The 11246-nt window shown below is 55.7% G+C and overlaps 1 protein-coding gene across 4 annotated transcripts; it reads left to right on the forward strand.

Annotated features, from left to right (window-relative positions):
* Positions 1-2029: 2029 nt before the first annotated feature.
* On the forward strand, positions 2030-10619 carry TRIP10 (thyroid hormone receptor interactor 10). 4 transcript variants are annotated; one of them, XM_082837317.1, is made up of 15 exons: positions 2030-2091; positions 3264-3379; positions 3464-3520; positions 4386-4533; positions 4610-4672; positions 4876-4980; positions 5067-5195; positions 5808-5954; positions 6074-6268; positions 7316-7483; positions 7747-7856; positions 9366-9498; positions 9714-9856; positions 9936-10057; positions 10168-10619. In XM_082837317.1, the coding sequence occupies exons 1-15, from the start codon at positions 2068-2070 to the stop codon at positions 10314-10316; spliced, it is 1809 nt and encodes a 602-aa protein (XP_082693443.1). In that variant the 5' UTR covers positions 2030-2067; the 3' UTR covers positions 10317-10619. The 4 variants fall into 4 exon arrangements, with proteins under 4 accessions (XP_082693443.1, XP_082693440.1, XP_082693441.1 ...); XM_082837314.1 differs by lacking the exon at positions 7316-7483; XM_082837315.1 differs by lacking the exon at positions 7316-7483 and having other exon boundaries at positions 10136-10199.
* The last annotated feature ends 627 nt before the right edge of the window (positions 10620-11246 follow it).

Raw genomic sequence — 11246 nt, forward strand, 5'->3', positions numbered from 1 at the left:
GAGCCCGCACCCTGTACGACACCAAATGGACAGCCCGAGCCCCGAATGGAAGTGCTGATATCGCTTAACCCCGCCTCCACGCTCACCAATCACTAGAAAGATTGTCCCCGGATGTACTCTGATAAACAGTCCATCCAACCAATTGTGATGGATCTGATATCCGGCCCCTAAAGGGGAATTCCTCCATCCACTCTTAACTGACAGACCCGTTCAGAACTACATTACCCAGAAACAGCTCAAGGGGACGTTCAATAAACTACACTTCCCAGTATCCCTAAGGACGGACGTCCTCTTTCTTACCCCGGGGATGTGGCTCCCAGCCAAAGCTCAGGCTTTTGGTAAACGCATGCATTTGCTAAAGCCTGTCCTGTTCTCCTAATCTTCCTGATCCACAGAGAGGCCAAACCTGGCCCCAAGCTAAATCTTGACCCTACGATGACCCATGATCCCAGGCTGAGTCACCAGCCTTAGGTGGACCCTTCTGTCCTGGAGTGAGGCAACTGGAGGCCCATCCCCAGATCCCAGGCTGGTCTTGAGTCAGACTGAATCCCGGCCCCAGCCTGAGCCCCCTACCTGCAGCTGAGCCCTGACCTCCGCCGAAACTTAGACTCCCCGACCCCCTACTACCCTCAGCCTATACTGAGCCTTAATCTCTGGCTGAGCTTCCACCTGGACTGACCTCAGATTAGGACTGACCTGTGGACCTTAGTTTGAGTCCCAGGCCTTCGACTGGGTGGCTGACCCCTCTGCTAAGCCTCCTATCCCAGTCAGACTCCATCCCAACTGTGGTGCCAACCTGGGATGAATCCCAGCTTCATTTAGAGGCTGAGACCCTACTCCCAGGCTGAGCCACTGAGTTCCAGACCCCAGGCTGAATTCCTGATTCGATCTGATCCTCTAACCTCCGGAGCACGTCTACTTTGTAATTTGAAGTTTTCTAACTCAGAAGCCACCAGCAGGTGGGGCCAGGTCCTCGCAGAGCCATCTGTCCCAGTGTGGGCTCCTGGAGCGATCCTCCTGGGCTCCTCGGTTTTGTGTACTGGGAGCCTGCGGGCTCAGAGCCTAACTTGTCCCCGGGGGCCCGGAGCCCCCAGCCCCAGCAGGGCGACTGTCACCTCTGTAGCCAAAGAGAAAGCACCAGAAGAGGGAGAGGATGAAGGAGGTTGCTACTAGGATCTCTCCCCTTTCATCCCAGTGCCTCAAAGGGATTAACAACGTGTGAACAGACTTTTATGACAGGGACGACAGACTTCCAAGCCCCAGGGTTCTAGGGGCGTCGGGGGTGGAGTCGGAATCCCAGGGTCGGTGCAGACAATTAAAACTGATTGTGCCTTAATGGATGCAACTGGAAAATGGGCAGGTGCAGGCTCGAACTGGACGGGAGCCGGGGAAAGGCCTGGGCCCGGCGCCCCAAGGACAGCTCGTCCTTAGTTTCCAGGCGCAGATTTGGGGAAGGAGGCAGGATGCGGTGGGGGCGCTAATGGACCAGGCCTTGGTGGAGGCGCGTCCTGGACAGGATCGAAGTCCTCCCATCCGCCCTGTGGCCGGAGGGACCAGACCATTAGTGGGACGAACGTAGACGTCTGGAGCCGGGCCGGCCCGCAAGAGCGAGGTGACCTCAGCTTCTCCCTGCGATGGGGTGGGGGAAGAACCTCTTGGGTTGGGGTTTTAGTGTCTTGGCCCTTTAATGAATGGTTGAAAGGAAAAAGGAAAGGAAAAACAATCCACGGCGGGTTAGGTGTGGGGAGGACAAGAGGGTCCTAAGGGATTTGGAAAATGGGTGGGGGTCCTTTAAGGAGTCTGTCCAGTGGCTTCGGGCGGCAACGTTCCTTTAAGAGGGGGCGGGGCGTCTGTGGGGCCCCGCCTCCTGGGGTGTGCCTCACCTTTAGGGGGCTGCGCCGGAGCTCCGCGCGGGCGGGGGCGTGGCAGAGCCTATGGGGCGTGGCAGAGCCTGGAGTGGGCGGGGCATTAACGGGGCGGGGCCGGGCTCAGCGCCCTGGCTGAGTCTCCCGGCGGCGGGCGGTGGGGACCGGGTGCGGCGGCGGCGTTGGCATCGGCGGGAGCAGCATGGATTGGGGCACCGAACTGTGGGTGAGTCCGATCCGCCCGGCTCCAAGTTCCTCCCTTCCTGGGGTCCAGACCCCCGCTTTGCCCCTGCAGTACCCTAGAGGGGTCTCTGCGCTTTCCCTTCCACCGACCCCTTGGAATCCCCGCTTTCCGCCCTCATTCGGAGTTTCCTAGGGCGTTTCAGGACGCCCGGGAGCGGAGGGCGACCCTGCCGGAGCGGCGTAGGGAAACTGAGGTACGGGGTTCATAGTGAGGAGGGCAAAAGAAGTCCTGGGACCAGGCCGGAGCGGCCGGGAGAGGTCACCTATTTTGAGCGCCCTGACTGGGCCGGCGGCTTATCTTACGGCCCCTGGGCCCCTGCCCGCCCTCCGCCTGTCCGACTGGGGCGGGGGAGGGGACCCTCTGGCCACTATCAACCCCACGTGGGACCTGGAAGTACAGACCGCCCTCACGTTGCCTATAATCAACAACCAGGGGCTTGGGACCCTGTAGGGGGAAGGGGGCTGCGAGGTTCGGCCTCAGCCCCCTCCCCCAGCCCGCCCTAGGCACTGGGAGGGGCCGCCACCTGACCGCCTCGAACCTGTGCCCTGGAAGTCCCAGAAATTTTCCCCTTTCATAGCCGGGACCTCTGACCCCTCCTCTTCCTGGGGACGGTGGCACTCCTCGGTTCCTGGGTGTCCCAGGGTAACTAGATCGCCCCCCACACCAATGCTGGGATTTCTTTTGGAGGCGCAGTGGAATCAGTGAGGGAAACTGAGTCACCCTTCGGGGCACCCGGGGAAGCATGGCAACCGGGGGAACCTGGTGCCCACCCTCTGGCCATTCAGAGGCCCCCCAGGCTGCAGGGAACCCTGCGCCTCTGGCCCTGACTCACGCCGGGCCGGCCGGATTTTCTGGAATCTGGGGGGGATTAGGGGAGCCGGGGCAGGGGGAGTGGCCGTGTCCCATTCCACACCTCTCTTGGACGTCGGGAGAAGGGACCCTGTAGTCCAGCTGGGGCCCCGCCCCTGCTCCCTGGCCCTTCCCGGGAAGGGGAGGGGGTTCCCGCGGGTTTCCTGCCTCCCCCCGCGCCGCTCCGGGGCGCGGCCGGGAAACCACGCCTTCTTGAAGCTTGGAGCCTGGAGGCTCCCCTGCCGCTTGGTCGGAGGCTGTGGGGTCCCAAGGTCTTGACCCCAGTCCTCCCAATGCCCCGCTAGGATCAGTTTGAGGTGCTCGAGCGGCACACGCAGTGGGGTCTGGACCTGTTGGACAGATACGTGAAGTTCGTGAAAGAGCGGACGGAGGTGGAGCAGGCTTATGCAAAGCAGCTGCGGTGAGACCCTAGGGTGGCCTCGCCCTGGGGTTAGGGGGAGCGGTGGGAGGGCTGGGGGCTCAGCCTTCCTGCCTCTCTCCGTAGGAGCCTGGTGAAAAAATATATGCCTAAAAGACCTGGCAAAGATGACCCAGAATCCAAGTAAGAATGAAGAGGGGATTGATGCAGGGCTAGATTTGGGAGGGCAGGGGGTATGGGAGCCACTTCTTCTCCCTCAAGCTGGGCCACCCAAGCAGACCCCTCACTTCTCACCCCAGTTCCACCTAGAGGTATGAGCTTGGATGCAGAAACCGTATTACCTGTGTTGGAATTCTAAATCCACTACTTTCCAGCCAAACTGCTTCCGCCAGTTGACTCAAGTTCTCCGCCTCTATTTTCCTCGCCTGTTAAATGGGAGAGGTTCCAACAGTTACTAAATGAATGACTCTGGGCAAGTGACTTAAGTTTTATGCCTCTGTTTTCCTCTCCTGTGAATTGGGGATGATGATGATGTCCTTGTAGGGGCTCATGTGAAGATTAAGATAACGTGTTTAAACAATGCCCAGACCATTTCACTTTATTCCAGGTCCCCAGGTCCAGAATCCAAAAAGCTCTAGAAATCAAAAGTTCTTTTGGTCACTTGTTTGGAGGCAACCTCCGACCTGAACTGACTTGATGTTTATTACGTTCATTGCGGTCTTGGTTTTTATCCCACTTAGCGTGGACATTAATATTTCTCCTTGCAAAAACATTTATAGTATTTGGTTACAGGATGCTGCCGCTGACACCACTAGGGTGATGCAAAAAGGTGGTGTAAGCATCATATCCCCTTTCTAAAACCCCCCAAATTCTGAGAATTGTGAGTCCTTTGTCCCCCCCAAGGGTTGGGTATGCAGACCAGAATATATCATTGCTTCTGGGGTGAATGTCTTGGGGCTCACATTTTCTCATACAGAGGTGGGTCCTGGGGCATGTGGCTCCTGGGGACCCTGACCCTCAGCCCCTGTCCCCCTCCACCGCATCCCAGGTTCAGCCAGCAACAGTCATTTGTGCAGATTCTCCAGGAGGTGAATGATTTTGCGGGCCAGCGGGAGCTGGTGGCCGAGAACCTCAGTGTCCACGTGTGTCTCGAGCTGGCCAAGTACTCACAGGAGATGAAACAGGAGAGAAAGATGGTGGGTGATCCCCTCTCTGGGATTTCCCAAGGGCCCCTGAAACCAGGGTGAGCCTTATCACCCCTTCTTTCCATAGCACTTCCAAGAAGGCCGTCGGGCCCAGCAGCAGCTGGAAAGTGGCTTCAAGCAGCTAGAGAATGTGAGTTTGTGGGTGTGGAGAAGCGTGGCTCTGGCCCCGAGCAGCTGGGTGAGGGTTGCCAATCCACAGAGGTATCCTGTTTGGCCAGGACGCCACCTCTGCTGTGGGTTTCCAGCCCCGACCCCCATTTGCTGGGTGACTTCCCACCAGTCCGTGAAACTTTGGTTGGTGGCTCCTTCATTCTGGTTCTGTCCCCAACACAGAGTAAGCGTAAGTTTGAGCGGGACTGCCGGGAGGCTGAGAAGGCAGCTCAGACGGCCGAGCGGCTGGACCAGGATATCAATGCCACCAAGGCTGATGTGGAGAAGGTGCCTGTGGGGTCTGAGACACGCTTGGGGGTCAGGGTTGGGCAAGGCTGGAACTGGGCCATGACCCCCACCTCGATATTCCTCAGGCCAAGCAACAGGCCCACCTTCGGAGTCACATGGCAGAAGAAAGCAAAAATGAATATGCAGCCCAACTACAGCGCTTCAACCGAGACCAGGCTCACTTCTATTTTTCCCAGATGCCCCAGATCTTTAATGTAAGTGCTCCACACCCCCAGCCCCACCTTGCCCCTGAAACCTCAGAGTTAACCAACTCCTACACATTTGTCAAAACCCTGGCTGTAATGCCCTAATCTCTAAATTGAGAAGGAATTAGAAACAAATAGTCAAAGTGTGCTCCGCTTTTACTCAAGCTGTTCTTTCTGCCAGATTTGTCTTTCTTTCCTTTTGCAACTCCTGCTTATTCTTCCAAGCCCCAACTCTAACAACACCTCTGAAAGATCTCGAATTTCCCCTCTTCTGTTTCAGCCTTGTACTCTGCTCTCTGTCCCAGCCCTGGGACTGGCAGTATTGGTGCTGGGTCTGCTTTTTCTTGAAATCCCTGGCTTCACCTCCTTTGAGAAGCCTTTCCTGACTCCCTAGGCAAGGGGAGGGGAGGTCCTCAAATTCTCCTCTGAAATCTCCCTGGCCTCCTGTTTCTTCCCTGACCACACTGAGCTGGAAGTCTCTGTGTTCGATTCTGTGTTTCCCTGCCAGACTGGGCTTGGGGCTGGGGCCAGTGTGGGTCTCCATCATGCTCGTGTAGTGAATCACTCTGCCACCGGCCCTTCCATCAGCACCCCTGAGACCCCACACCCCTGTCCCCGCAGAAGCTGCAGGACATGGACGAGCGGCGGGCCACCCACCTGGGGGCTGGGTACAGGCTCCTGTCCGAGGCTGAGCTGCAGGTGGTACCCATCATCGCCAAGTGTTTGGAGGGCATGAAGGTGGCCGCGGATGCTGTGGATGCCAAGAACGTGGGTGCCTGGTCCCAGTGGACCACAGGGGCGGGGGGGTGGGAGAGGGCAGGAGGAGAAGCCCAAAGGCTAGGCACCCAGTCTTTCCCCTGACTGCCCCTCACCATCCCCTCCCCCAGGACTCCCAGGTCCTAATCGAGCTGCACAAGTCAGGCTTTGCCCGCCCGGGCGACGTGGAATTTGAAGACTTCAGCCAGCCCATGAACCGCGTGCCCTCGGACAGCAGCCTGGGCACCCCCTCAGATGGACGGCCTGAGCTCCGAGGCCCCGGCCGCAGCCGAGCTAAGCGCTGGCCCTTCAGCAAGAGGAACAAGGTGGGGGCCGGGGCCCTTGGGGTGGAGGGGATGGGTGTGAGTGGAGACAGCAGGGGCCCCCACTGAGTCAGCCCCAGCCGCCGGAACGCTGAGTCCTGGGCAGGAATTTTTCTCTTGGCTGCTGGCCCGGGCTGGAGGGAAGGAAGGCGGCCGGGCAATTGGCCTGGGAGTCCCCTGAGGCTGGGGAGTGGGGGGCAAGGAGGGGGGCCTGTGGCGTCTGTCTGCTGCTTCTCAGGATGCTGGGAGAAGAACTGCTTTGGGTATTCAGGGCTGGGTGAGGGATTGGGACACCAGCCCTAGGGACTCCCCCCTGGGTCTCTCCAATCCTCCGGTGCATCTCTGGGCGCCCCACCCTTAGGCTGGTTTTTCTCGGGATCTTTAGCTTTCAGTGTCAGGCACATACCTGGACACCCTTGGCTTCTTACACCTTTGACAATCCCCATGTCCCTAGTTTATACCTTTTGACTCCTGTTTTATACTTCGGATCCCTCTTGGTGTATACTTTGATACCCTTCTTCAGTTTATACGTACCGTCCCCCAGCTTAAACCCCAGCTGTAACCCTTTTGGTATTTCATGCCTTTGACCCTTCTCTCAGTTTGCCCTTGACGTCTATGGCCCCATATTTGTCTGAGACCTTGATTCCTGCATGCTTCTCCCTCCACCTTCTAGACTGTGAGCCCAGAAAGCTGGGGAGGGGGACAAGAAACATGGGCTTCCCTGTACCCCCAGTCTCCATTCTAGAAACTGGACATAGGATGCGAGGGAGGTGGAGGGTGGGGGAGGGGTCTGGCCTTCTGGCTCACAATCTAATTAATGCCCTCCTGCCACCTCCCAGGTTTTTGTGTTGCTCTCTGCATGCATTTTCTGTGTGTGTGATTGTGCATCTTGAGTTGTGGTTTTCTTACTTTTTTTTTTCTTTTCTTTTCTCCATTTGGTTTTTTTCCCCTTTTTCTTTATTGCATCCATTGTCCTTCCGTTCATCCGTCCTTGTTCTCTACGTCCTCCTGCCCCTCCTGACCCATGTCCTCCCTGGCCCCTGCTGGTAGCCGCGCCCTCCACCCCTCTCCCCCCTGGGGGGCCCCCTGCCCTCGGCATTACCTAACGGACCCCCGTCCCCCCGCTCCGGCCTCGACCCCTTGGCCATACTGAGTGAGATCAGTAAGTCAGTCAAACCGCGGCTAGCATCCTTCCGCAGCCTTCGAGGCAGCCGTGGGGTAAGTGAGGCCTCCGGGGGAGGAGGAGTGGGCGGCCCCAGCCTGCCCAGCGGCCGGGTGGCGGGACCCTGGGCTCGCTTCCTGCCGCCGGCTGGGCCCCCTCCTTCCACGGCCCCACCTGGACCTGCTTTGCTCTGTGCATGGCCTTGCCCCCCAAGAACCTTGGGTGGGGAGGAAGGTGGACTTGGTGTGTCTTAGTCATGTCTTAGACCCTGGAAGCTCAGACTCTGTGTTCCCGAGCTCAGCCTTCTTCCGCCTTGCAGACAGTGGTGACCGAGGATTTCAGCCACTTGCCCCCGGAGCAGCAGAGAAAGCGGCTTCAGCAGCAGCTGGAAGAACGGAACCGTGAACTACAGAAGGAGATCGACCAGAGGTAAGGTGAGGGGGTGGGCAGGTAAGGAACAAGGTGAAATAATAAATGAATTACATTGAAATGATACTCGAAGATCTCCTCCCCGACAAATTCCAGGCCCTGGTGGGTTTCTAGGTGATTCCTACCACACTTAAAAGAAATGGTGACTTCCCATCTTACATAAGTCATTCCAACAAACAGAAGAAGAGCGAAAGCTGCCAGCTCATTTAGGAGGCTGGTGGAATCTCAGTTCCAAAATTGGGTTAGCAAGAATTGAAGAAGGTAAAATTATGGACTTATTTAATTAACTTATGATCTTAGATCGCAAAATCCTCGCCAAGCAAGTCCAATGGCGTATTAAAAAAAAAAAAAATCACGCGGTGGTGGTGATCGCTCAGCCACATGAATGAATTTAATGCCACTGAACCATACACTTAAAAATAGCTCAAATGGGAAATTTTATATTATGTATATTTTACTGCAGTTAAAAAAAAAAAAAGACCACAAAAAAATCATGATCACTCGGGTGTTATCCCAGTAATGCAAAGATGGTTCAATATCAAAACATCTATCCGTCTCACTTACTTCATTAATTGGCTAAAAGAAAAAGAAGCATATGGTTATTCATTTAATAACTCAAAGCACTTAACGTATTAACGATAAAGAAACCTGCCAGATTAAAAAAAGAAAATCTTTACTCATTCTTTCCAAGCAACAAGATTCTCTTCCCAGTCCTCTTACATAATAAGAATGACGTTTGCCACTTGTGGACAGACAGCCAAATGATGTTTTGCCGTTTGCACAGAACTTCTTGTACAAAAGCGGCTTTTATTGGTGTAAAGTTCCATTCGAGAACTCTATCATTCCTGAATTTTTATCATGGGGGGATTATGGGTGCATGCTCTGGAGTCCAGGCGGACTGGCCTTGAATTCTAGTTGTTTCCAGTTTCCTCATCTGTCATGTGCATCAGGTACTAGGACTGGAAAGAAGTTGAACCCAGGTTTGACATAGTCCAGAGGACCATGCTTGTAACCATTACATGGAGGAAGTAGGGACAGGGGACTAATGATAGTAATACTTAGCGTTTAGAGAGTGTTGCTGTATGCCAGGCACCATTCTAAACCCCTTACGTGCATCATTAGAATTCCCGTTTTCCTGAGAGATTGTGAGTAGAGGTAGGACCCTGACTGTCCTGTTTAGTGCTATATCTCTAATGCCTAGGACAGGTTCCTGGTATGTAGTATGCACTCAATATATATCTGAATACATAAAGGCACTGTTCTCATCTTCACAACAACTCCCAGGAGATATATAGACATAGCTATATAGATCCCATTATTCTCTTTTTCAGACAAGCACACTGAGACACAGTTTCAGTAACTTAACCCAAACTCACATAACTAAGAAATGCCCACCCTGGGATTTGAACCCAAGCTATGAAGCACTGGCTGAGCTCCCTGAAGCAAAGCCCACATTTTTTGTTTGTTAAATCACATGGGATTCTTTCTCCTCCGTCTGTCTCACCCTAGGGAGGCCTTGAAGAAAATGAAGGATGTATATGAGAAGACACCCCAGATGGGGGACCCGGCCAGCTTGGAACCCCGGATCACAGAAACCCTGAACAACATCGAACGTCTGAAATTGGAAGTACAGAAGTATGAGGTCAGGGAAGACCCTGGGGAGGGGCGGGGCCGGCAGGCCTGGCTGAGTCACTTCTTGGGGGAGGGAGGGGGACAGGGAGGTATTGGGGGGGCTGCTTCAGCTGTTTCTCATCACTGCCTTGGGTGTGCATGGGTGATCTCAGGAAACCTCCAGGCCAGAGTGGGCTGACCCCAGAGCCTGGCCCTGGAGCTGACTGTGTGGTCCCCTCCTCTCAGGCTTGGCTGGCAGAAGCCGAGAGCCGGGTCCTAAGCAACCGGGGGGACACCCTGGGCCGGCACACTCGGCCTCCAGACCCCCCAGCCAGCGCCCCACCAGACAGCAGCAGCAACAGCAACAACGGATCACAGGATAAGGAGAGGTGAGCAGGGAGGCCGGTGTGGGTCTGTCCCCGGACCCCGGGTGAACCTGTCTTCACCTGCTTTGCCTTCTCCAACCAGCTCTGAAGAGCCCCCGTCCGAGGAGGGTCAGGATGCTCCCATCTACACGGAGTTCGATGAAGATTTTGAGGAGGAGCCTGCATCCCCCATAGGTCACTGTGTGGCCATCTACCATTTTGAAGGTAAGGACAGCCTGGGTGGCGCATCGGTGGCTTTGGGGGCGGTCTTTGGGGCTGGGTTCTGTTGAGATCCGCCTCCAGCAGACCTGAGCCCACTGCCGCCCCCGTGACAGGGTCCAGCGAGGGCACCATCTCCATGGCCGAGGGCGAGGACCTCAGTCTCATGGAAGAAGATAAAGGCGACGGCTGGACCCGGGTCAGGCGGAAACAGGGAGGTGAGGGCTACGTGCCCACCTCCTACCTCCGTGTCACACTCAACTGAACCCTGCCAGAGGCGGGAAGAGGGGGGCTGTTGGCTGCTGCTTCTGGGCCACGGGGGGTGCCCCAGGACCTACGCACTTTATTTCTTCCCCCGTGGCTTCAGCTGAGACCTGTGTAACCTGCTGCCCCCAGCCCCACCCCCCAACTCCTCACTCCACATGGACCCGCTGTGCCTTCTACCATCGATGTACATACTCATGTTTCGAATCTTTTCTTCCTGCCGCTCGGCTGGGGCCGTTTTGTTTTATATAAAAAAATGATGGAAAGCTCCTGTAGTCTGTGCCTTATTAGGAGACTTGGATATCAAATACCACCCTCCTTAAGGGCCACACAGGGAACGAGGAAGGGGAAGCGAACTTGGGGACACCATAGACAAACCCTGCCCCTTCTTAGGAGTTGGGTGCTTGTCTCTGACTCTAGTAGGGAGGAGGGTGCCAGACATCACCCCTTTGGGGTTCACTGCCGGTCACCAAGGACAGGTAGCACCTGTTGAGCACCTACTGTGTGCCAGGCATTCTTCACCTATGAACTCATTCAAACGTTGAGCTTTCATCCCCACCATAACCCCTAGAAAGTACACGGCCCCACTTTTACGTTGAAGGCCAGCACAGAGAAGTCAAGTGATCTAGTAGAAGTCACACAGCTTTTTTTTTTTTTTTTTTTTTTTTTTTCCCGGTATGTGGGCCTCTCACTGTTGTGGCCTCTCCCGCTATGGAGCACAGGCTCCAGATGTGCAGGCTCAACGGCCATGGCTCACGGGCCCTGCCGCTCCGCGGCATGTGGGATCCTCCCGGACTGGGGTACAAACCCGTGTCCCCTGCATCGGCAGGCGGACTCTCAACCACTGCGCCACCAGGGAAGCCCAGTCACACAGCTTTTAAAACATATTTGAACTCAGGCCTCTTACAGATCTGCAAGTTCTCTTTAACAT

The sequence above is a fragment of the Leucopleurus acutus genome (assembly GCF_964270905.1).
Source record: "Leucopleurus acutus genome assembly, chromosome: 3".
Lineage (NCBI taxonomy): Eukaryota > Metazoa > Chordata > Mammalia > Artiodactyla > Delphinidae > Leucopleurus > Leucopleurus acutus.

Bases quoted from the DNA above. Each gene is read 5' to 3' on its own strand.
- TRIP10 (XM_082837317.1), top strand. From the start codon at position 2,068: ATGGATTGGGGCACCGAACTGTGG. The intron at 4,981-5,066 runs GTGCCTGTGGGG...GATATTCCTCAG, and splicing joins CCAAGGCTGATGTGGAGAAG to GCCAAGCAACAGGCCCACCT. The intron at 10,058-10,167 runs GTAAGGACAGCC...CCCCCGTGACAG, and splicing joins GGCCATCTACCATTTTGAAG to GGTCCAGCGAGGGCACCATC.